Source organism: Marmota flaviventris, chromosome X, assembly GCF_047511675.1.
Source record: "Marmota flaviventris isolate mMarFla1 chromosome X, mMarFla1.hap1, whole genome shotgun sequence".
Taxonomy (NCBI): Eukaryota; Metazoa; Chordata; class Mammalia; order Rodentia; family Sciuridae; genus Marmota; species Marmota flaviventris.
In genome coordinates, this window is record NC_092518.1 from 57,189,573 (window position 1) to 57,215,056 (window position 25,484).

General features: G+C 35.7%; 1 protein-coding gene across 1 annotated transcript in view; it reads right to left on the reverse strand.

Moving 5' to 3' along the window:
- Kif4a (kinesin family member 4A) overlaps window positions 1-25,484 on the reverse strand; it is a 141,420-nt gene that overhangs the window by 37,999 nt on the left and 77,937 nt on the right. Inside the window, exons 19-20 of the mRNA XM_027935812.2 lie at window positions 13,015-13,098; window positions 12,425-12,538 (exon numbers count right to left, since the gene is read on the reverse strand). Of these exons, the coding sequence (XP_027791613.1) occupies window positions 12,425-12,538; window positions 13,015-13,098 (198 nt within the window). The remainder of the gene's footprint in view (window positions 1-12,424; window positions 12,539-13,014; window positions 13,099-25,484) is intronic.

The window sequence follows — 25,484 nt, forward strand, 5'->3', positions numbered from 1 at the left end:
ATTGCTGAATTCAACAAGACATAAAAAGAACAATATATCATGATCAAATGGGGTTTATCCAAGAAACTCAAGGCTGATACACATTTGAACATCATTCAAAATAATTCACCAAATCAAAGAATTAGAGTCAAAATGTATTTGGCAAAATTTAGTATTGATTCATGGGGGCTGGTGGTATAGTGGTATAGTTTGCCTAGCATGTGTGAGACCCAGGGTTCTATCCCCAGCACAATGAAAAAAAATCCATTCCTGATAAAACTTACAGCAGACCAATAATAGATAAGAATTTCCTTAAAGGGCATCTGTGAAAAACCTATAGCTAACATCGTACATTATGGTAAGAGACTGAGTGCTTTCACCCTAAGATTAGGAAGAAGAGAAGCATGTCTACTCTCACTACACCTATTCAACATTATCCTGAAGGTCCTAGCAGGTGCAACCAGGCAAGTAAAATAATTAAAAGGCATACAGATTAGAAAGGAAGAAATAAAACTGCATTTACAAATGATATGATTGTCTACATGGAAAATCTCAAATAACCTATGAAAAAGATAACAGAGTAATAAGTCATAGATAAAAGTTAAAATATAAAAATGAATTGTATTTATATATACCAGCATTGAGCAGCTTGATAAATAAATAATTGGGCAGTTTCTTATGAAGTGAAGTATACACTTACCATATAACCCAGCATTCATACTCTTAGGTATTTACCCATGTGAAATGACTACCAATATTTACAGAGACCTGTGAGGTTTTTAATAGAAGATTAATTAATGTGATGATCAATTTTAAGTATCAAATTGACTGGATTAAGTTATACCTAGAGAAGAGGTAAAGCGTTATTTTGGGGAATGTCTGTGAAGATGTTTCTATAGGAAACTGGTACGTGAGTAGCTGAACTAAGTGAGTAAGATCCACACTCAAAATGGGTAGGCACCAACCAATTGGCTAGTGTCCCAGACAGGAAAAAAAAGGCAGGGAAGAATCATTTCCTCTCTCTCTCTCCTGGAGGTGGGACACTCTTTTCCTGACTTTGGACATGAGGACTCCAGGCTCTGTGATCATTAACCATGGATTGAGAAGTTACACCACTGGCTTCAGAATTATGAGGCATTCAGACTTGGATGGAATCATGCTACAGGCATTCTTGAGTTTCCAGCTTGCAGATGATGAACTGTTGTGAAACTTCTTAGCCTCCATAATCATGTAAGCCAATTCCCCCAATAAATCCCCTCTCACATGTCTATAGCTAGCCTATTTGTTTTGTGTTTCTGGAAAACCCTAATACAATTTATATTTGTCAAAAAATGGGGGAAAAAAAAAACCTAAGCTATCCTTCAACAGGTGGATGAATGAACAAACTGTGGTACATCCATACACTGGAATACTACTCAAAAAAGCAAATACAATGGCACAAAGTACTGATACAAATAACATCACGGATGAATTTCAGATGCATTATACTAAGTGAAAGAAGCCATATTATGTTTCTATTTATGATGCTCATATGAGGGGAAAACAATAATGACAGTGTTTGCTAAGGGCCAGGGATATAGAAGTTGACTACAAAGAAGAAGATAAGTTGTTTGGGGGATGACTGTTCTATATTTTGGTGATAATGGTGGTTACACAATGGCACATGTTGTCAAAACTCACAGATCTGTACAACAAAAATTTTACTGTGTGTCAGTTATGCCTTAATAAAATAAGGGAAAAATCAGTGCCACTAACAGACTAAAAAACAAATGAACCATAAGATCATTTTAATGATACAGAAAATTTTTCTAAAAAATCCCATCACTTATTTGTGATTAAAACTTTAGCAAACCAGGAATAGATAGGAACTCCTTCAACCTGACAATGGACATATAAAAACCTATAGCTAATATCTTACTTAATGGTGAAAGATTAAATGCTTTTTCTCTAAGATTGGGAACAAATCAAGGGTGTCCCCTTTCACCTATTCTATCTGATATTGTATTGGAGGTTTTAGCAAGTGCAATAAGCATGAAAAGCACACAGATGGAAAAGAAAAAATAAAATTGTTCCTCTTTGCAGATGAAATGCTTGTTTAAGTAGAAATAAGCATTGTTTCTGTTCCTAAGAACTCTACAAAAAAGGTCTGAGAATCAACAGTTGTGTCCAAACAATGGAAAATGAAAATAAAAAATATGATTTACAATATAAATATATGAGAGATTTTGGGATATGTTTGATAAAAGATGTATGACATTTTACACTGAAAACTAAAATACTGCTGAGAAAGTAAAAACCTAAATAATTGAAAGATGTACCACAAAAGACTCAATATTCTCATGATGTCAACTCTCAAATTTTATTTATTACTAATCAAAATCTTAGAAGGTTTTTGTATTTGTAGAAATTGACAAACTGATTCAAAATTTATATGGAAATTCAGAGGAACTAGTTCTCCCCAAAATAACAACTTTGGGGGACTTATACTACCTGATCCGAGGACTTATTGAAAAGGACTGTATTAACATATTTTGGTATTGGCATAAAAGTAGGCATGTTGATAAACGGAACAGAAATATTTGTATGGACATTTAATTTCAGCAGAGATATTATGTCAAAATGAATCATATATCTACATGTAAAACTTAAAAATATACAACTTCTAGAAGAAAACTTAGGAGGAAACCTTAGTGACCATGGTTTTGGCTAAGATTTCTTTTAAAATTTTTTTGTAGGTACTGGGGACTGAACCCAGGGGTAATCTTTCATTGAACTGCATTCCCAGCCCTTTCAAATTTTTATTTTGAGACAGGGTTTTGCTGTTGCTGAGGCTGGCCTCCAACTTTCAATCCTCATACCTCAGCTTCTGAGGGGGGTTATAAGTATGCATGAAAATGCCTCGCAAAAAATTCTTATATAGGGGCTGGGGTTGTGGCTCAGTAGTAGAGTGCTTGCTTAGCATGTGCGAGGCCCTGGGTTCGATCCTCAGCACCACATAAAAATAAATAAAATAAAGGTATTAAAAAAAACTGAAATACTTAAAAAAAATCTTATATAGGACACAGAACTATGAAATATAAAAGAAAAATCATCAATAAATTGGATGGTATCAAAATTTAAAAGCTATGCTATTTGAAAGACACTGTTCCAAAATGAAAAAATAAGTCACAGCCTGGGAGAAAATAAAAAGCATGGAAGCCTTCTGTTGGATATATCTTAAATATATAAAGAATTCTAGCTTTGTAATAGGAAAAAAAGATAAATAATCCTATTTTTAAAATGGGGAAAATATTTGGACAGATACTTCCCAAATAAAATAGAGGCAAATAAACACATGAAAAGATGCTTAGCATCATAAGTTATTATAAAAATGAAAATGAAAACCACAATGAGATACCACCATTCACCTACTAGAACAGCTAAAAATTTGAAAGATTGACCATATGGGACCACACAAGTACATAAATGTTCAGTGGTAGAGCACCTGCTAGCATGTACAAGGCCTAGGTTCAAACCCCAGCATGAGAAAAAATAAGTAAAAAAAATGATTGGCCTTGCACTGTGGGGTTGTACATATGTGTGTGAGGGAGGGGGCGGGGGGGAGGTGGTTTTAAAAAAGAAAAGATTGACAGGCATGGTGGTGCATGTCTGTAATCCCAGAGAGTGGGGAGGCTGAGGCAGGAGGATTTCAAGCTCAAAGCCAGCTGCGACAACTTAGCGAGGCACTTAGCAGCTCAGCAATATTTGCAATATTCCTCAAGAATATTGCAAAAACCCTGTCTCTAAATAAAATACAAAAAAGGGCTGGGGAACTGATGCCTACATGGCTACTGCCTTGCTGCCTTTGATTCAGCTGCTGCCAGCCTGAGGTCGTCTGGAGGTCTTCTTTCTGAGTGCTGTGCTGCCACAGAAGAAACCGCTGCCCTAGATGCAACTAAAGCCGACATTGCTGCTGAACCCTAGAGATCATCTGGTGATCCTGCCCCCACAGCTGCAGTTGCAGCTGCCACTACTACTGACGTGCTGCCTGATGCCAATAATCACCGCCACTGCCGCTGCCACCACAGCCTACAGGACTTCTTCAGGGGAGACTCCAGGTTTGGTTGCATGTGGCTGAACCCATTTTAGGACACCAGCCAGGGCCTGGGGGCTGGGTGCCAGCAAGTTTACCACCACAAGAACCTCTGTCTGGGGACTTCAGCTGGGATCTGCAGGTCCAGTGTGGAGTGCCTGCAGGTTTGGAGGAGCCTGGGGTCTTCCTGCTGAGAGTGCTGGTGGCCCTTGTCTTGCTGCTGCATCTCGGGGTTGCTCCTTTGCATGAGTATATCCCTGGTGCTCTCTCTGCAAGTAGGAGCAGCAGTGAGATCTTGGGACTGCAGCATGGCTGATCCTGAGGTATCTGAAGCCCATTTCGGTGGGATAGAGACTGGGTTTGTGAGGGCTGATCTGGGTTTGGTGATCCAGAGGGATATCAGAGACAGGGCTGAGAAACTGTTGAACACTGACAGAGATAGTTCAATTTTCCAGAAAGATTTATTTTATTTTTTGATTCACTAATCTCTCCACCATATTTGGAACAGCATGTTTTTTATGCATCAGTGTGTGGAGGACAATGATATATGAATGGTGTTTTGCATTTTTATTATATTCTTACATCTTTAATTTTTTCTCTTTGTTAATATTCTTCCTCTCTTTTGTCTATTTTCTTTCCAATTTTTCCCCAACCAACAGCCAATCTCTTTCGGCTCCTCTTCCACTCTTCCCATGAATTTTTACTTGTAGCTTCTTTCTTCCTCCCTCAAGAATATTGCATACTGCATTACCTCTGTTTTCCCATCTACCATTTGAAATTGTAAATCATTTTAACAAATATTCTGTTTGTACTATAGATAGTTATTGAACTCATCATTTTAGTTTAATGCGAGAAAGCAGTAGATGCCTTAGTGGGAGCTATTAGGTTTAAGGCTATATATTGTGTATGCTGTAAGGCGAAGCACTGGAAACCTTCAAGGACACTATAGGTCTATAGGGTAGAATTTATCCTGCCTTAGATCCATACTTTTAGATGGGAAAACATTTTGTGGCTCAGTAGTAGAGTGAAACATGAAAAAAACCCAAAGGTATAAAGCGCCCTAAACAAACCAAGATGTTTCAACAACAGAAGCCACTGATAACACAGTAGAAAAAAGAGTTCAAGAAGGAATTCAGATTGTATATAGTTAAATTGACATGTGAGGTAAAGGATAGCATAAGGAGTAAAGTCAAAGAAAAAATACAGGAAGTGAAAGACCACTTCAATAAAGAGTTAGAGATTGTGAAAAAAAAGCAGAAATCCTCGAAATGAAGGAATCAGTAAGCTAAATTATAAATTCAATAGAAAGCATCACTAACAGACTAGACCACTTGGAAGACAGGACTTCAGACAATGAACACAAAATATATAATATATTGAAAGTAGAGTTGAAAATGTGGAGAAGATAGTAAGAAGCCATGAATAGAACATCTAAGAATTATGTGATAACATGAAAAGACTAAATTTAAGAGTTATGGGAATAGATGAAGGAGCAGAGATACAAACCAAAGGAATGCACAATCTTTTCAATAAAATAATAGTAGAAAATTCCCAAAACCTAAAGAATGGGATGGAAAATCAAATACAAGAAGCTTACAAGACCCCAAATGTGTAAAATTATAGCAGACCCACACCAAGACACATTATAATGAGAATGGCTAACACAGAGAATAAAGACAAAATCTTAAAGGCAGTGAGAGAAAAAAATCAAATTACATAATGGGGGAAACCAATTCTGATCTCAACTGATTTTTCAGCCCAGACCCTCAAAGCTAGGCATGGAATAAAAATTTCAAGCTCTGAAAGAAAACTGATGCCAACCAAGAATTTTATATCCAGCAAAATTAAGTTTTAGATTTGAAGATGAAATTAAAACATTCCATGATAAACAAAAATTAAAAGAAATTACAACGAGAAAGCCTACAATACAGAGCATTCTCAACAAAATATTTCATGAGGATGAAGTGAAAAAAAAAAGTGAAAGCCAGCAAAGGGAGGATCTACACTAAAGGGACATTCAACCAAATGAGAAACTAAGACAAATCAAAAACCATAAATAAATCAATCAAATTGACAGGGAATACAAATCATATCTCAATAATAACCTTGAATATTAATGGCCTAAACTCATCAATCAAAAGACATAGACTGGCAGATTGGATTAAAAGCAAGTCCCAACAATATGCTGTCTTCCAGAGACTCACCTCATGGGCAAAGACATCCACAGGCTGAAGGTGAAAGGATGATAAAAAAACACATCACTCATATGGATTCTGTAAACAAGCAGGGGTTTCCATTCTCATTTCAGATAAAGTAGACTTCAAACCAAAATTAATCAGAAGAGACAAAGGAGGACATTTCATACTTCTTAACGGAAGTATATATAAGCAGGACATAACAATTATAAATATTTATACCCCAAACAATGGAGCATCTATGTACTTCAAACAAACCATGCCGAATTTCAAGAGTCAGATAGACCACAATACAATAATAGTGGGTGATTTTAACACATCTCTCTCACTATTGGACAGAGCTTCCAAACAAAAACTAAATAAGGAAACTATAGAACTAAATAATATAATCAATAATTTAGACTTAACAGACATATATAGAATATTTAATCCATCAACAAGCAAATATACTTTCTTTTCAGCAGCACATGGCTCCTTCTTTAAAGTTGACCATATTTTATCCAAAAGCAACTCTCAGTAAATACAAAAAATAAACAGAGATAATAACTTGCATTCTATCAGACCACAATGGAATGAAATTTAGAAATCAATGATAAAAATAAAAAATAGAAGCTACTGTAACAAATGGAGACTAAATAATACACAATTGAATGATGAATGGATAGTAGAAGAAATCAAGGATGAAATTACAAATCAAGCCAAAAGCAGTAGAAGATAGGAAATAATTAAAATTAGAGCTGAAATTAATGAAATCGAAACAAAAGAAACAATTGAAAAAAATGACAAAACATAAAGTTTGTTCTTTGAAAAAATAAATAAAATTGACAGAGTCTTAGCCATGCTAACAAAGAGAAAGAGAGAGAAAACTCAAATTACTAAAATACAAGATGAAAAAGGAAATATCACAATGGACCTGTCTGAAATACAGAAGATAATTAGAAACTATTTTGAAAATTTATACTCAAATAAAATAGAAAATATTGAAGACATCAACAAATTTCTAGAGACATATGACTGCTGGGAGCCATTAGCCAAGTAGGTATGACAATTTCCTTGCCAGCGTACCCCATGTTGCTTAGTGGAAGGACTCGTGGAAATAGGACATTTTGCAGTGACATTGCATCTAAGGTGACCTTGCTCAAGGACCAGGGCGGATCCAGGTTTAGGGTGTTCCGGGTTTAGGGTGTTCCCGGTTTAGGATAATCCGGGTTTAGGGTGTTCCCGGTTTAGGACAATCCGGGTTTAGGGTGGTTCCAGGTTTAAGGTTATTCCTGCTGGGAATAGGGCGTATCCTGCTGCCTGAGTTCCCCTTGAGTTCTCACAGGATTCAGACAGTATTTTTTTGGGAGACAGAAGCCCAGTGGGGGTGGATTTGGGCAAGAGAACGTGGATTTCCCCAGAACGTGATTGTAGACGGCTGGTGTGAGTTCGGGAATAAAGAGTTGCTGTTTGAATCTACAAGCTGTGTGGTGGCTCGTGATTTTGTGCCCAGCCAGACTGCGGCATATGACCTACCCAAATTGAATGAGGAGGTCATACATGCTTTAAACAGATCAATTTTAAATAATGGAATAGAAAATACCATCAAAAGCTTACCAACAAAGAAAAACCCAGGACCAGATGAATTCTCAGCCAAGTTCTACAAGACTTACAAAGAAGAATTAACCAATACTCCTCAAAGTATTCCATGAAATAGAAAAGGAGGGAACCCTTCCAAACTCATTCTATGAGGTTAATATCACCCTGATACCAAAACCAGACAAAGATACATCAAGAAAAAAAAACAAAACAAAACTTCAGACCAATATCCCTGATGAACATAGATGCAAAACTTCTCAATAAAATTCTGGTAAATTGCATACAAAAACATATTAAAAGATAGTGCACCACAATCAAGTGGGATTCATCCCAGGGATGCAGGGTTGGTTCAACATATGGAAATCAATACATGCAATTCATCATATTAATAGACTTAAAAACAAGAATCATATATGATCATCTCAATAGATGGAGAAAAAGCATTTGAAAAAAATACAGCACACCTTTATGTTCAAAACACTAAAAAAAACTAGGGATAGTAGGAACATACCTCAACATTGTAAAAGCTATATATGCTAAGCCCAAGGGCAGCATCATTCTAAATAGAGAAAAATTGAAAGCATTCCCGTTAAAAACTGGAACAAAACAAAGATGTCCTCTTTTACCACTTCTATTCAACATCATCCTTGAAACTGTAGCCATAGCAATTAGATAAAAGAAAGAAATTAAAGGGATAGGTAAAGAAGAACTCAAACTATTACTATTTGCTGGTGACATGATTCTATATCTAGAAGATCCAAAAAATTCGACCGGAAAACTTCTAGAACTAATAAATGAATTCAGCAAAGTAGCAAGATATAAAATCAACACCCATAAATCAAACACGTTCCTATACATCAGTGATGAATCCACTGAAAGAGAAATTAGGAAAACTACTCCATTCAAAATAACTTCAAACCACCCCCAAAAAAAAATAAAACAAAAACATCTGGGAATCAATCTAACAAAAGAGGTAAAAGATCTCTACAATGAAAACTACAGAACACTAAAGAAAGAAATTGAAAAAAACCTCAGAAGATGGAAAGAGTGCCCATGCTCCTAGATAGGTAGAATTAATATTGTCAAAATGGGCATACTACCAAAAGTATTATACAGATTTAATGCAATTCCTATTAAAATACCAATGTCATTCTTCATCGAAATAGAAAAAGCAATCATGAAATTGATTTGGAAAAATAAGAGACCCAGAATAGCTAAAGCAATCCTTAGCAAGAAAAGTGAAGCAGGAGGCATCACAATACCAGACTTTAAACTATACTATAGAGCTATGGTAACAAAAAATGGCATGGTATTGGCACCAAAATAGACTTGTAGACCAATGGTACAGAATAGAGAACACAGAGACAAACCCATAAATATGGTTATCTCATACTAGACAAGTGTGCCAAAAACATTCACTGGAGAAAAGATAGCCTATTCAGCAAATGGTGCTGGCAAAACTGGAAATCCATATGTAACACAATGAAATTAAACCTCTCTCTCTCATCCTGCACAAAAATCAACTCAAAGTGGATCAAAGACTTAGGCACTGGAACAGACACCCTGTGCCTATAGAAGAAAAAAACAGGACCAAATCTTCACCACCTCAGCCTAGGATCTGCTTCCTTAGCAAGACTCCTAAAGCGCAAGAAGTAAAATCAAGAATGAATAATTGGGATGGATTCAAATTAAAGTTTCTTCTCAGCAAAGGAAACAATTAATAATGTGAGGAGAGAGCCTACAGATTAGGAGAAAATCTTTACCACATGCACCTCCAATAAAGCATTAATCTTTAGGATATTTAAATAACTCAAAAAACTTAACACCAAAGAAACAAATAACCCAATCAATAAACGGGCTAAGGAACTGAACAGACACTTCACAGAAGAAGAAATACAATTGATCAACAAATATATGAAAAAGTGCTCAACATCTCTAGCAATTAGAGAAACGCAAATCAAAACTACTTTCATCTCACTCCTATCAGAATGGCAATCATCAAGAATACAGGCCACAATAAATGTTGGCGAGGATGTGGTGAAAAAAGTACACTCATACTGCAAAATGTTGGAAAGCAGTATGGAGATTCCTCAGAAAATTGGGAATTGAGCCACCATTTGACCCAGCTATCTCACTCCTTGGTTTATACCCAAAGGACTTAAAATCAGCATACTATAGTGACACAGCCACATCAATGTTTATAGCAGCTCAATTCACAATAGCTACACTATGGAACCAACCTAGGTGTCCTTTAATAGATGAATGGATAAAGAAAATGTGGTATATATACTCAATGGAATATTACTCAGCTTTAAAGAAGAGTAAAATTATGGCATTTGCCAGTAAATGGTTGGAGTTGGAGAATATCATGCTAAGTGAAATAAGCCAATATCACAAAACCAAAGGCTGAATATTTTCTCTAATATGTGGCTGCTAATTCACAATAAAGCAGGGGGCACTAGGGAAGAATAGTGTTACCTTAGATTAGGTAGAGGGAAGTGATGGGAGGGGTGGGGAGGGGATGTGGAGATAGGAAAGATAGTAGAATGAAACAGACATTATTACTGTATGTATATATGTGACTACATGACCAATATGATTCTGAAACATGTATACTCAGAAAAATGAGAAATTATCATGTGTCCTCCCGGCCTCTCAGAGTTGGGAGAAGGAAGGTTGGGGGGTGTGGAAAAAATAAAAGGAAAAGTCCTTGCACCATGTAGAGCAGCGCCCCCCCTCCCCCCTGCCCTGGCACTGCAGCCAGCCGGGGACCTCCCAGTCTGCGGCCATGAATGCGAGCGGTGAGGGCAAGAGCTTTCTGGGCTCCGTGCAAATTCCAGGCAGCACAATCGTGCTGGTTGAACTGACTCCAGACATCCACATCTGCGGTATCTGCAAGCAGCAGTTTAACAACCTAGATGCCTTTGTAGCTCACAAGCAGAGCAGCTGCCAGCTGACCAGCACGGTGGGAATGGCCCCTGGCACAGTCCAGTTTGTATCCGAGGAAACAGTGCCTGCCACCCAGACTCAGACCACCACCAGAACAATCACTTCAGAGACCCAGAATATCACAGACTAAGAAAACAGAAAAGTCCATCCCTGTCCTCCATTGCATCCACTCTGCCAAAACAAACTACAGACAGGTCAAAAATTTAAATGTACAACGTGAAGCTGGGCACAGTGGCACATGCCTGTAATCCCAGCGGCCCAGGAGCCTGAGGCAGGAAGATCCCAAGTTCAAAGCCAACCTCAGCAATTTAGCAAGGCCTTAAGCAACTCAGCAAGACCTTATCTCAAAATAAAATTTAAAAAAAGGCAAACAAATGAGAGATTATATCCCATCTATGTATGATATATCAACGTGCATAAATGCATTCTACTGTCATGTATAACTAATTAAAACAAATAAAAACAATTTTAAAAAGGGCTGGAGACTTGGCTCAGTGGATCAATCCCTGGTACCAAAAATAAATAAATAAATGACTGACTATATTAAGTATTGGTGAGAATGTGAGCAATTAGAACCCTCATACATTGGTAGAAGGAATGTAAAATGATACAACAATTTGGCGGTTGCTTAAAAACTAAAACAATTTGGCAGTTACTTAAAACTAAAACAGGGGCTGGGGTTATGGCTCATCGGTAGGGCGCTCGTCTCACATGTGCAAGGCCCTGGGTTTGATCCTTAGCACCACATAAAAATAAATAAATAAAATAAAGTTAAAAAAAACTAAAACATACACTCACCATATCAGAAAGCAATACTAGTCCTAACCGATGTGATTCTGCAATCTGTATTTGGGGTAAAATTGGGAGTTCATAACCAACTTGAATCTAATGTATGAAATATGATATGTCAAGAGCTTTGTAATGTTTTGAACACCCAATTAAAAAAAAAGCACACATGTCCACATGAAGACTTGTACATAAATGCTAATATTTCTAATAGCCCCAAACTGAAAACAAATATCCATCAACAAGTGAATAGATGAACAAATTATGGTGTATACATAAAATGAATAGGATACCACTCAATAATAAAAGTAACAATGATACATGTAATTTCATAGATGACTCTGAATAATGCTGAATAAAAGCCAGAAAAATGCATAATGTATTGTCTCATTTTTACAAAATTGTAAAAAATAAAAACAAATCTATAACGACAGAATCAGATTAATTGGGGATTCCAGGAAAACATTGCCTGGACTGGGGAGTGGGGTGTGCCAGGGATGGAAAGAAAGAAAATTTGGGACGATAGTGGACATTGTCACTAACTTGATTATGGTAATGATTTCCCAGGTGCAGACATGCATCAAAACTCACCAATTTGTACATTTTAAATATGTACAATTTATTGAATATCAAGCATGCCTCAATAAATTGTTAAAAAAATAACTGAATCTCAATATGGGCAAGGATAGAAAGGGTTCTATACTCTTGGTCCTTAACAGTTTGAAGATATTCATGTTTTAGGCAATAAGGCATTCAGGTAGAACTACAAATTTGATACTATTTATTTCTAAATCCAAAGAAAACCTGTTCCCACTTTTTCTTATCCCCAGTATACATGAGAAATGGTAGTTCAAACTGTCCATACCTTCACTCGAGCTGCAACACCTTCCATTCCACGGCTCTGAGTCTCTTTCCGCTTATCTGCGACCTCTCGCTGCTTTTGGAGAGCATCCTTAAGACGCTTGTTGGCAGCTGCTGCCTAAATAAAAATGGCACATAGTTATGCTGAATGAAGGGTAATAAGAACATTTTCCAGCATATATTCAGTATATTGGTAAAGAAAAAAAGTTCTAGGTTTGAATTCCTATAGGTATCAGGTTTATAAATCTCCATGGATATAAAATTGATAAATAGCTACTCTGTTAGTGCACAGGGGAGGAAAATATTTCAAGGCAGTTATGCAGACTGGAAATGTCATATATCAATATTACTGTGTTTTTTGGAAAGAGGCCCAATTGGAAAAAAAATCCTTATTTGCATAGTAGCATTTTCCATCAGAGTTTAATCTGCTCAGTTTATAACATTAAAAAGAGATCAAGATTTAGGAATTACTGGTCAAGATTAATGACCCTGGTTTCTTAGGACATTGGCTCTTTTTAAGGATATTATTTTGCCAGCATCTAAGCTTGAGGACTACAGTACATTTTACCCAGCAGACTGGATTTTCTTACTTACCTCCTCAGTTTTACGTCTGAGCACATTGGACTGTTTCTGGAAATTTCTTTCAAGTTTGAGCAGTTCATATTGCCTCTTACGGTCCTGGTAAGAAAAATGTCAGATCTTAATTCCTGTTCAGGTAGGTAAAAGAATATTTTGTAATGTAACTAAGATGTTATTCAAGACATCCTTGATATGTAGTCTAAATTCAATAATACAGTGAACTACCTTCATTTTCTCTTATCAGAGTTAAGAACCAGTAGTTCTAGCTGGGCATGGTGGTACATGCCTGTAATCCAAGCTATTTAGGAGGCTGAGGAAGGAGGATCGCAAGCTTGAGGCCAGCCTCAGCAACTTAGCAAGATCCTATCTCAAAATTAAAATTTTAGAAAGGCTAGGGGTGTAGGCTCAATGGTATAGCGCCTTTGGGTCCCATCCTGAATACTGAAACAAACAAACAAAACCCTGTTAGTTCTATAAATCATATTTGTATATACAGCAGAGGTGTTTCCCCCCCACTTTATTGCTCTATATTCAAATTCTTGAAGTCTCAGTCTTAAGTCAATTATTGGAAATAATATCATAGAATGTGAGACCTGGAAAGAATCTTAAAGATCATCTATCTAATAAACTTTCTCTTCCACATAGGTTAGTTATTGATTGACAGAGCTGGGACTCACTATTAGTTCATCCATCATAAAACCCAGTGGAAGAAAGCCCATCATATAGCTAACCACCTATAAAATTAAGGTAACTTGAAGTTAAAGAAGAGGTTTTTCATTCCAGAACAAAACCAGCTTATTACTTAATATGTCATCTCTACTCAGAGATTAAAGATCAAAAAGAACAAGAAATATTATTGGATATTGCCTGCTTCAATTGACCACACAATATTTAACTGCTTTGATTTATTGACCCCTTCCCTATTTTATTAATCCACTAAGCTCGTTCTGGCTTCCCTTGTTTCTTATCCAATCTGCATGGTCTAGTGAGTCATTCTAGTCATGTCTTTGCCAGCCTATTAGAAAAATTCATTTCATTCAACCCAAATACTATTTATACATTAGGCATGGGGATATGGGATTACCCTTGCATGGTTACTATTCTTATAAAGACTATTAGATAATATAAACAACTTATAATTATAATAAAATATAACGTGTGTTGATATAAGAAAAGGGAAACAGCCAGAAGACCAAAGTAATCCATTGAAAAGAGAAAACCCAACACTCTTCTTACCACCAAACTTGTTGAAAGAGAGATCTATGTTTAGTGCTTCCACTTGTCATTATTATTTGTTCCATATCCCCTTACAGATAGTTCCTACCATTGTCCTGAACTCTACTTATTACAGCTAGTGGTCTCTTTAGAGTGCCTATCTTCTTTGGCTTCTCTGGGAATCATTAGCACTCCCTATAACTGACACAGCATGCTAATTCTATTCAACCTTACAAATTTTAGCATCTTCATTTATACATGAAATAAAGAGAGTCTCAGCATTCTTTTTCTATATTTTCTCCATATCCCTGGTCTCATTACTCATGTGGTTTCAATTTTCTTATCTATGTAAGACAACTCCTTTACCACTAAATCCAGCCCAACTTGTCCCTTGAACTCAGCTAACATTATTCTTTTAGGTCTCTCCATCCCACAGATTAGTCTCCTAAAACCAGCTCCATCACTTCAAACTAGCTGTTTCCTCTGATTTTTTAGTCTCTCAAAAGCATGGAGTAATTTTTGGTGTTCTCCTTACTGTTTAGTTTCTTTGAAAGTCAGGTTTTGTATTTATTAACATCAAAATCATTCAACAAACATTAATTGAGTGCTTAATCTATGCCAATCACTGAACAATGATTGGGAACAAGCCACTGGGAATACAAAATAAAGATCCTTGCCAATGTGGAGTAAACATTCCTGTACGATGTAAACTGGTAGATGCTTTATAGACATGCCTGCAAAAAAGTTTTATTAAGATATAATTCACGTGTCATACAATTCACTCATTTAAAACATAAGATTCAATGTTCTTTGGCATATTTACAGAGTTGATATACCGAACATCACAATCAATTTTAGAACATTTTTCATTTTGTGACTTGCTTCTTTTGCTTAGCATATTTTTAAGGTTCACCCATGTTGTAGCATTTATCAGTGCTTTCTTTTTATGATTGAATAATATTCTACTGTATAGACATACAACATTTCATTTATCCATCTATCAGGTGATAGTAGGTTTCCTCCACTTTTGGCTATTATGAATACTGTTTTCTGAACATCTATGTATAAGATTTTGCATGGACATATGTTTCCATATCTCCTGGGCAGACAGAATTAAGAGTGGGAGGGCCTAAACAACTTAGTGAGACCCTGTCTCAAAATAAAAATAGTTAAGCGTCCCTAATCCCTGGTAGCTGCCACCCTCCCAAAAAAAAGAAAAGACAAAGGAAACAATTCCATTTATAATAGCATCAATATGAATAAAACATTTCGAAATAACTTAGCAAAAAAGTGTAAAATTTGTACACTGAGAACTACAGAACATTGAATTAATTAAAGAAAACCTAGGGGTTAGAGCTGTAGGTCAGTGGTCAAGCGCTTGCCTCACATGTGTGAGGCACTGAGTTCGATCCTCAGCACCACATAAAAATAAAGATACTGTGTGTGTTCATCTACAACTAAATAAACACTTAAAAAAGAAAACCTAAATAAATAAAAAAATAGTTCATGTTCATGGATGGAAAGACTTAATATTCTAAAGATGGAATATCCTTCAGATGGACTTGCAGATTTAATACATTCCCAATCAAAAGCACATCTGGATTCTTCAAAGAAATCCATAAGCTGATCCTGAAATTCATATGGAAATGCAAGGGACCCAGAATAATCAAAGCAATTAAAGGGAAGAATAAATTTCGAGATGTTACATTCCCTGAATTTAAAACTTTCTGCAGAGCTACAGTAATTAAGACTGTGTGGTACGGTGTAGGGATAGGTATAGAACAGTGGAATAGAAATGAGGATCTAGAAATAAATTCATACACTGTTGGGAAGAACAATTCAGTAAGGAAAGAATAGCCTTTTCAACAAATGGTGCTGAAATAACTGGATATTCATGTGCAAAATAATAAAGTTCTAACTTGCCTCACATTATATACAAAAATTAAAATATATCAAAATCTAAATGTAAGAGCTACAACTACAAATCTCTCAGGAAAAAGAATTTGTGACTTTGAATTAGACATTTCTTTGGATATGATTCCTAAAGCACAAACAGCCAAAGAAAAAATTACATTCGGCAAAATTAAAATCTTGTGAACTGTAGACATCGTGAAAGTGAACAGTCAATCCACAGCATGGTAGAAAATATTTACAAATCATATTGCTATCAGGGTCTGGTATCCAGAACATATAAAGAACTCTTACAACTCAGTAATAAAGATAACCCACATTTAAAATGAGTGAAGCAATAAGCACACAAAAAGGTGCTCAATGTCATTTGCCATCAGGGAAATGCAAATCAAAACCACAACAAGATTCCATTTCACACCCACAAAGACGGTTAGAATAAAAGACTGATAATAACTATTGGCAAGAATGTCAAGAGGTTGAAAATTTTATGCATTACTGGTGGGTTGAGAAAATGGTACAGCTGCTTTGCCAAACAGTTTGGCAGTACTAAATAAATATAGAGGTACCATGTGATCCAATAATTCTTGGCAACACTGTTAAAAATCAATCGGCCGTGAACGCGTGAGTTTATTTCTAGATTCTCATTTCTATTCTACTGAGGCTGGCTTTGAACCTGCAATCCTTCTGCCTCAGCCTCCCAAGATGCTGGGATTATAGTCATGTACCACTGGGCCTAGCATGGAATTGTTTTTTTAAAGAAAGAGGAGAGAGAGAGAGAGAGAGAGAGAGAGAGAGAGAATTTTTTAATATTAATTTTTTAGTTTTTGGCGGACACAACATCTTTCTTTGTATGTGGTGCTGAGGATCGAACCCGGGCCGCACGCATGCCAGGCGAGCGTGCTACCGCTTGAGCCACATCCCCAGCCCTGGTGTTTTTTTTTTTTTAATTTTAACTTCAAATAGATTTTCTTATATTGATTTTGTATCATGCAAATTTGCAGAACCTTAGTTCTAATGGACATTTAGTGAATTCTCTAGGATTGTCTACGAACATGAATGTGTCATCTGCAAACAGAGATAGTTTCGCTGGCTCCAGGGAAATATTGAATAGAACCTCCAGGGAAATGCTAAACAGAGGTGGCAAGAGCAAATATCCTTGTCTTGCTCCTGATATTAGGGGGAAATTTTTCTGTCTTTCATCATTAAGTATAATGCTAGCAGTGGGTTTTTCAAATATATTCTTTATCAGGTTTATGAAAGAATATATCCTTCTATTCCTAGTTTCTTGAGTAAAAGTTTTTATAATGAAAGTGTGTTGGATTTTGCCATATGCTCCTTCTTCTGAAAGGATCATGTGGTTCTTGTCTTTTGTTCTACTGATATTATATTAACTAATTTCCAGATGTTATATAAGACTTCTTGCATTAATCACATAAACTTCACCTGGTCACAGTGTATCATCCTGTACACACACTGAATGTTTCTTGATTCCATATACACACATAAGAAATACTTACTGGTCTGTAGTTTTCTCGTGAGGTCTTTTTTCTGACACCAGGGTAACACTAGCCTCACTGAATGAGTTGGGAAGATTTCCTTTTGCTTCTATTTTTTTGGAGGACTGTCTTAAAAATCAGTATTATTCCTTATTTAAATGTTTGATAGTACTTACCTGTGAAGGCGTCTGGACCTCAGCTTTTCTCTGCAGAATTTATTTTTGTATTTATTTAATTTGTTCTTTGTAGTTATACATGACATTAGAATGTATTTTGACATATCACACATACATGGAGTATAACTTCCCATTCTTGTGGTTGTACATGATGGGGAGTTACATTGATCGTGTATTCATACATGAACATAGGAAAGTTATGTCAGATTCATTCCACTGTCTTTCCCATTCCTATCCCCTCCCCCAATTCCTCCCATCCAATAGAGTGAACTTCTATTCCCACCCCCACCTTTGCCTATTGTGAGTCACCATCCACCTATCAAAGAGAACATTCCTACTTTGTTTTTTTGGGGGGATTGGCTTATTTCACTTAGCATGATAGACAGCCTCCAGTTCCATCCATTACCAGCAAATACCATAATTTCATTGTTCATTATGGCTGAATAATATTCCATTGTGTAAATATACCACATTTTCTGCTGAAGGGCACCCAGGTTGGTCCCATAGCTTAGCTATTGTGAATTGAGCTGCTATATACATTCATGTGGCCATATCATATAGAATGCTGATTTTAAGTCCTTTGGGTATATGCTGAGAAGTGGAAAAACTGGGTCAAATGGAGGCTCCATTCCAACTTTTCTGAGGAATCTCCATACTGCTTTCTATAGTAGTTGCACCAATTAGCAGTCCTACCAGCAATGTATGAGTGTATCTTTTTCCCCACATCCTTGCACATTTATTGATAATTATGTTCTTGATGATTGCCATTCTCAATGGAGTGAGATGAAATCTCAGTAGTTTTAATTTGCATTTCTTGAAATGCTAGTGATGTTGAACTAGCATGTGATGTTGACTCCACATACAAGTGTTGGTTTCTGCTCAATTATGTCAGTATTTGCTTTGTACATTTTGAGGCTCTATTGTTAGGTGTCTATGTATATTCACAGAGAAATGTACCACATAATGACATTTTGGCCAATGATAGATTATACATATGGTGGTAGTTCTATCAGATTATAAAGGAGCTGAAAAATTACTATCAAGTGACATCATAATGCAGCACATTACTCACATGTGTATTGTGTAAACTTACTACACTGCCAATCATATAAAAATATAACAAAACTATGTAAAGTATATTTGTCTTTATAAAGATAATAAATGAATATATTATTGGTTTATATATTTTCCATACCATGCTTTTTAATCATTATTTTAGAGTACACTTCTATTCATAAAAAAAGTATGGAGCCTCATACACTTTGTGTTTATTGTCTTTTGATTGACCTATGCCATCAAGGTTTGTGTAAGTATATGTATAGTCTGATGTTTGAAGAATGATGAAATCACCCAATGATGCATTGTTCAGAATGTATCCCCACTGTTGAGTTATACACAATGAATACCGTTATATATTCCTGATGGATTGACCCTTTATATCTCTCTTTATCTCTAGTAACATTCTGTTTTAAAATATTTTATCTAGTATCAGTATAGCCCTTTAGATTTTATGGTTGATGTTTGAATGATAGATTTTTAGGGGGTGTATCAGGAATTGAACTCAGGGGCACCTGACCACTGAGCCACATCCCCAACCCTATTTTGTACTTTATTTAGAGATAGGGTCTCATTGAGTTGCTTAGCGCCTCTTTTGCTGAGGCTGGCTTTGAACTCACAATCCTGTTGCCTTAGCCGCCCAAGCTGCTGGGATTACAGGCCATGAGCCACCATGCCTGGCTTGAATGGTAGATCTCTTTCTATATTTCTAGTTTCAATTTTTTTATATCTTTGATTCTAATAGGTGCCTTCTTTTGATAGTATATCATGTTATAGATTGTTTTTATCCTACCCTAATAATTTCTGCCTTTTGATTATTTAATCCAGTCACATTTAATGTTATAATTTTTCATCCATAAAACTTAAAATGGATTAATTTAAGGGAAAATGGTCTTGTCCTTTAAGATTAACTCAAAAAAAAAAAACATGAATATATTGGATTAAGTTCACGAGACATAAAAGTAAGACAAAGCACACCACTTTTATTATAGAAATAAAAGCAGTAAAAAGTGATTTATCTTTTCTAATAAACAAAAATAGTAAATATAATTTAATCCTAATAAAATTTCTCAGATGCCAGACCCAAGCAAGAAAATAGTCTGACAATTTGTAGTTTGAGAGAGTTATGATTTTGGTTTCTTGTTTTCTCTGTAGAAACATAATTTCATTTTTTTAAAAAGCATTTATTTTTTAGTTGTAGGTGGACACAGTACCTTTATTTTACTTTTATGTGGTGCTGAGGATCAAACTCAGTGCCTCACACATGCTAGGCAAGCACTCTATTTCTGAGCCACAACCCCAGCCCAAAACATAATTTCATTTTTTCAAGGTATATATGGGCTGTTTCCTTTTGTTTTTACTAGTACTTTCCTTATTTATTTCATAAAATACAGAGATAGTATGGATCTGCACATCTCATAAGAGCATATGCTGGTAGGACTATAACAAGACAAGTATCAGGGAATATTTTCTGCTTTCCTTAATTATTAGAAAAGTCATTTGTCTCTTTGTAGGAACACCCACAGCAATATTTGTATCACAAATTTAAAATTTCCTGCCAGGCATGGTGGAACATGACTGTAATTGCAGCATCTCAGGAGGTTGAGGCAGAAGGATTGCAAATTCAAAGACAGCCTCAGCAACTTAGTGAGGGCCTGAGCAACTTGGCGTGACCCTGTCTCAAAATAAAATATAATAAAAAAGACTGGGGATTTGGCTCAGTGGTCAAGTGCCCTTGGGCTCAATCCCTGGTACCAAATAATAATAATTATTATAATGGTAAAAGTAAAATAAAATAAAATTTCCAAGTTGATGGTACAATATAAAATAGGGGAATGACAAAGGGGGAAATCAATAGATTACAATAATACATCACCTAAACCACTTCTCTTATGCTACAAAGCTTTTGTACTTGATTGTCTTAATATAAAAGGATTTATTATAGTTCATATAAATAAACTGAACATTAAAACATCTCAAAGTTAAACTCTAGGAATAATAGTTTAACATTCAAACAGGGGTACAATAAGGTAGGAACACCCCTAAAGGTAATCTTTTTTGTCTAAATCAGATTATTGATAAAGATTACTTCATGACAAATAAAATGTGTTTCACCAGTAGTTCTATTCTGGCCAACATCCTAATGATTGTGGTTCCAAACTTGAGAAGAAATTGCTAAATAAATCTTCTCTTAGGCTAAATAAGACTTGGCCAAAGAGGATAATCAAGGCATCTAAGTTAAAAAAAAATTAAACTACTCTCTTTAGAGACAAGTGAAAAAGCATATCTATTATCTCTGGAGGATAAAAAAAATTTAGTGTTTTACTCACTTTAAAAAAAAGCAAAATAAACCTCAGCTTAGGTGTTCTTGGAGTCTGATACTTATATCTTGCAAATTCAAATTATAAATGCTCTTTAAAAATCTTCCAAGCCCACTACTACTAGCAAGAGTATCATCAAAAGTCACACACTTCTACACCTTATAAAAGGATTTTTTTGTTTCAAGGATTTAGATTTCCTAGAAAGAGCTCACATTTGATAATGTCTGTCAACCATGCCACACAAAGAAAATAAATATTTCAAAAGGGTACTCTGTTCAGAAACTATTCACAAGTGCTTCTTTTTGTCAGGCAGTTTTACAATAGGTTCATTAATGTACATCTCTCTAAAAGCCTTGAGAATTCACTCCAACAAGCATTTTGAATGAGTAGATTTCTCCTGTGGAAGGGTATTCAGTATTATTTTGTCTTGTGTTCTTGGAGGCAATGGGAATTGGTGATCAACCCTGGCAATCCACAATCAGCATCATATACCACCATCAGTTTATGTCTCTCCTCTTTCACATAGTCCAGTATAAGATATCCTTTAGCATTCTATAAAATTCTATCTTTCAGGTGCTGGTCAGATTCTTGGATTAGCTTCTTAAGCTCTGTTCCTTTGATGAACAGAGTACTTCAGTTTGCAGGACTGCCAATCCCAGGATCTTCCACAAGCTTGCAGTTTCACATATGTCACTAAATCAAATGAGTATTATAAATCTGGTATCTTTCTGAAGTGTCCTGAAGTCAACTTTGATTGTGATGTACTTGTCTCTGTTATTTTCTTCAAATTCATCAAATATCTCTTTTACCTTTCACTGAGGAGAAATTTAAACACCAAAGATCTCCCTTAATAATTTGTTTTTTATTTCTTCCCATATGGATGTTAAGGTAATCACAGAAATCACATCCAGAAATTGCCAAAAAGGTTTGTTTCTTTGGCAAGTGCTTCACCATGTTCAGTAAGCTTCTCTTTTTCTTCTTTCACAAAGATCTAGATTCCTATATTCCCAGAGGCAATCTTTTTAAAGAGTCCTCTGACTATTAAACCATAACACATAGGAATAATGTAACACTGAGAATTAATGCAGAAGGATTTTTCAAAAAATTTTCAGAGTATCTACCAGGTTAGTACCTCCAGTTCTACACTGCATAGATCGTGTGGGGGTGGGGGTGCGGGGGTTGGGGAGTGGGTGTGTATGTGTGCATGTGCACACAGGTACTGGGATTTAAACCCAGGGCTTCTCTACCCTTAAGCTACACCTCCAGTCATTTTTATTTTGAGACAGTGTCTGGCTACGTTGGCAAGGCTGGCCTTGAACATGCTTCAGCCCTTCTAGTAGCTGGCATTCTAGATATGTACCACCACACCTGGCTATCATATTTTTAAAAACATCTTTATTGAGATATAATGAATATGCCAGATGTTAAAATCTACAATTCAGCTGGGCATGGTGAATATAATCCGAGTGACTCAGGAGGGCAGGGGCAGGAGGATCACAAGGTCAAAGCCAGCTTCAGCAACTTAGTGAGACTCTTTCTCAAAATAAAAAATAAAATGGGCTGTGACTGTAGCTCAGTGGTAGTTCTTGCCTCACATGTAGAAGGCACTGGGTTCGATCCTCAGCACCACATAGAAATAAAATAAAGGTATTGTGTCCATCTACAACTAAAAAATATTAAAAATAAAATAAAGTAAAATGGGGAGCTGGGGTTGTAGCTCAGTAGTAGAATGCTTGCCTTTCACATGTGAGGCACTGGGTTCGATCCTCAGTACTACATAAAAATAAATAAATAAAATAAAGATACTGTGTCCATCTACAACTAAATAAATATTTTAAAAAATGAATAAATAAAATGGGGTGGTAATGTGGTGAGTGGTTAAGCACACCTGGGTTCAATCCCCAGTATCAAAAATAAAATAAAATCCAATAGATTTGAGTATATTCAGAGTTGTACAATGAACACTACAATATAACTTTATGATATTTCTATCACCCTGAAAAGAAACTCCATATCCATTAGCAGTTTCTCTCTGTTCCACTCACAGCCCTAGGGAAGCATTCATCTTTCTGCCTATTCTGGACATTTCATAGAAACATACAATATGTGATCTTTTGTGACTGGCTTCTTTCACCTGACAATGTTTTCAAAGTTCATCTATGTGTAGCATATATCAGTCCCTTATTTATTTTTTATTGCCAAATAATATTTAAATGTATGAATATAACACATTTACTTATCTATTTATCAGTTGATGAATATTTGGATTATTTCTACTTTTGGGTGTTATGAATAACGGTACTATGAACATTCATATGTAAGTTTTTTAATAGAAATGTTTTCAGTTCTCTTGGCTATAAGCCTAATAGTAGAGTTTCTAAATCATACGGCATCTCTGTGTTTAACATTTTGAGCAACTGATAGTCTGTTTTCCAAAGTGGCTGCTCCATTTTACATTCCAACTAGAAGTTCCAGTTTCTTTTCATTTTCACCAAAACAAGTTACTATTTTCCATTTTAATTATACCCATTATAGTGGATGTAAAGTGACTATTTCACTGTGGTTTTGACTTCTATCTCCCTGAAGATGAATTATGTAGCATATCTTTTCAAGTGCCAACAGGCCATTTGTTATGGTGGTTTGTTTTTGTTTGTTTCTTATGAAAACTAGTGATACAGAAACATTTACAAAACTCAGGGTGTTTTCCAGTGCTAAGGCAATGGTTGTGATGTGCTTTTCTTTGCATACTGATGTATCATAATCTATATTCTGAATCTTCTGATATTTTGCCCAAATTCCAAGTGGCTTTGGGTTGCCTATTGTCCATGCCTAAACTCAACAAAACATGCATAAGCTTTGAAAATCATTTAGAATAATGTTATAGTTAAAGACTTTGTGGCAGTTGGGATGTGGCTCAGTGGTAGAGTGCTTGCCTATCATTCAAGAGGCCCTGGGATCCATCCCTAGCACCTCAAACCAAAAGCAAACAAACAAAAAATAATTTGTTAGATCAAGTGTTTTCTCTAACTCCTTGAGCTGCATATTGCCTGGAGCAATTATAATCTGAATTATATCCTCTTTGGTGGCATTTCCATTTCTTTCAGATTCTTCCCTTGAATAACCCTTCAGGTATTTGTGATTAGAATCATTTTGAATGTGCCAAATTGCTTGGGAATTCTTTCTACTTTACCATAGTGTCAATGGGGGTAAGAAGGAAATGGCCACATGGACCATATAGGGTATGCCACCAGAAGACCTAATGTTACTGATATCATTGATTTTGTTTTAATGTTTGCTTTTTGTTTTCTATATGCCTCATACTTTTTGTTCTTTTGTTCTTCCTTTACAGCTTTCTTTTGCAATAATGAATATTTTCTAGTTTAATACTAATTCCTTAATGATTATTTCACTATATCTTGAGTTCTTAGTGACTGATCTAGTACTTACAGTAAACATCTTTTTTATTCTTCTTATTTGATATAATTAGTTATACATGAGAGTAGAATGTATTTTTTTAAATATTTATTTCTTAGTTTTAGGTGGACACAAATATGTTTATTTTACATTTACGTGGTGCTGAGGATTGAACCCAGTGCCCTGTACATGCTAGGTGAGCATTCTACCACTGAGCCATAACCCCAGTCTGAGAGTAGAATGTATTTTGACATACATATATGGAGTATAACTTCTTATTCTTCTGGTGGTACCTGATGTAGAATTACATTGGTTGTATAATCACATACACACAGGATAGTAATGTCCAATTCATTCTACTATTTTTCCAATTCCCATTCCCCCTCCCTTCCCTTCATTCCCTTTTTTCTAATTAGAAGTACTTCTGTTCTTTCCTAGGCTTCACCCCCACTCATTGTGAAATTAGCATCTGCATATCAAAGAAAACATTCAGCATGTGGTTTAGGGAATGGTTTATTTCACCTAGCATGATATTCTCCAGTTCCATCCACTTACCAGCAAATGCCATAATGCCATTCTTTTTATGGCTGAGTAATATTCCATCATTCATATATATATATATATATATATATATATATATATATATATATATCTATCTATCTTACATTTTCTTTATCCATTCATCTGCTGACGGGTACCTTAGGTTGATTACATAATTTAGCTATTGTGAATTGAGCTGCTATAAACACTGATGTTGTTGTGTCACTGTAATGCTGATTTTCAATCCTCTGGGTATAAACCAAGGGGTGGGATAACTGGGTCAAATAGTGGATGCATTCCAAGTTTTCTGAGCAATCTCTATACTGCTTTCCATAGTGGTTGCACCAATTTGCAGT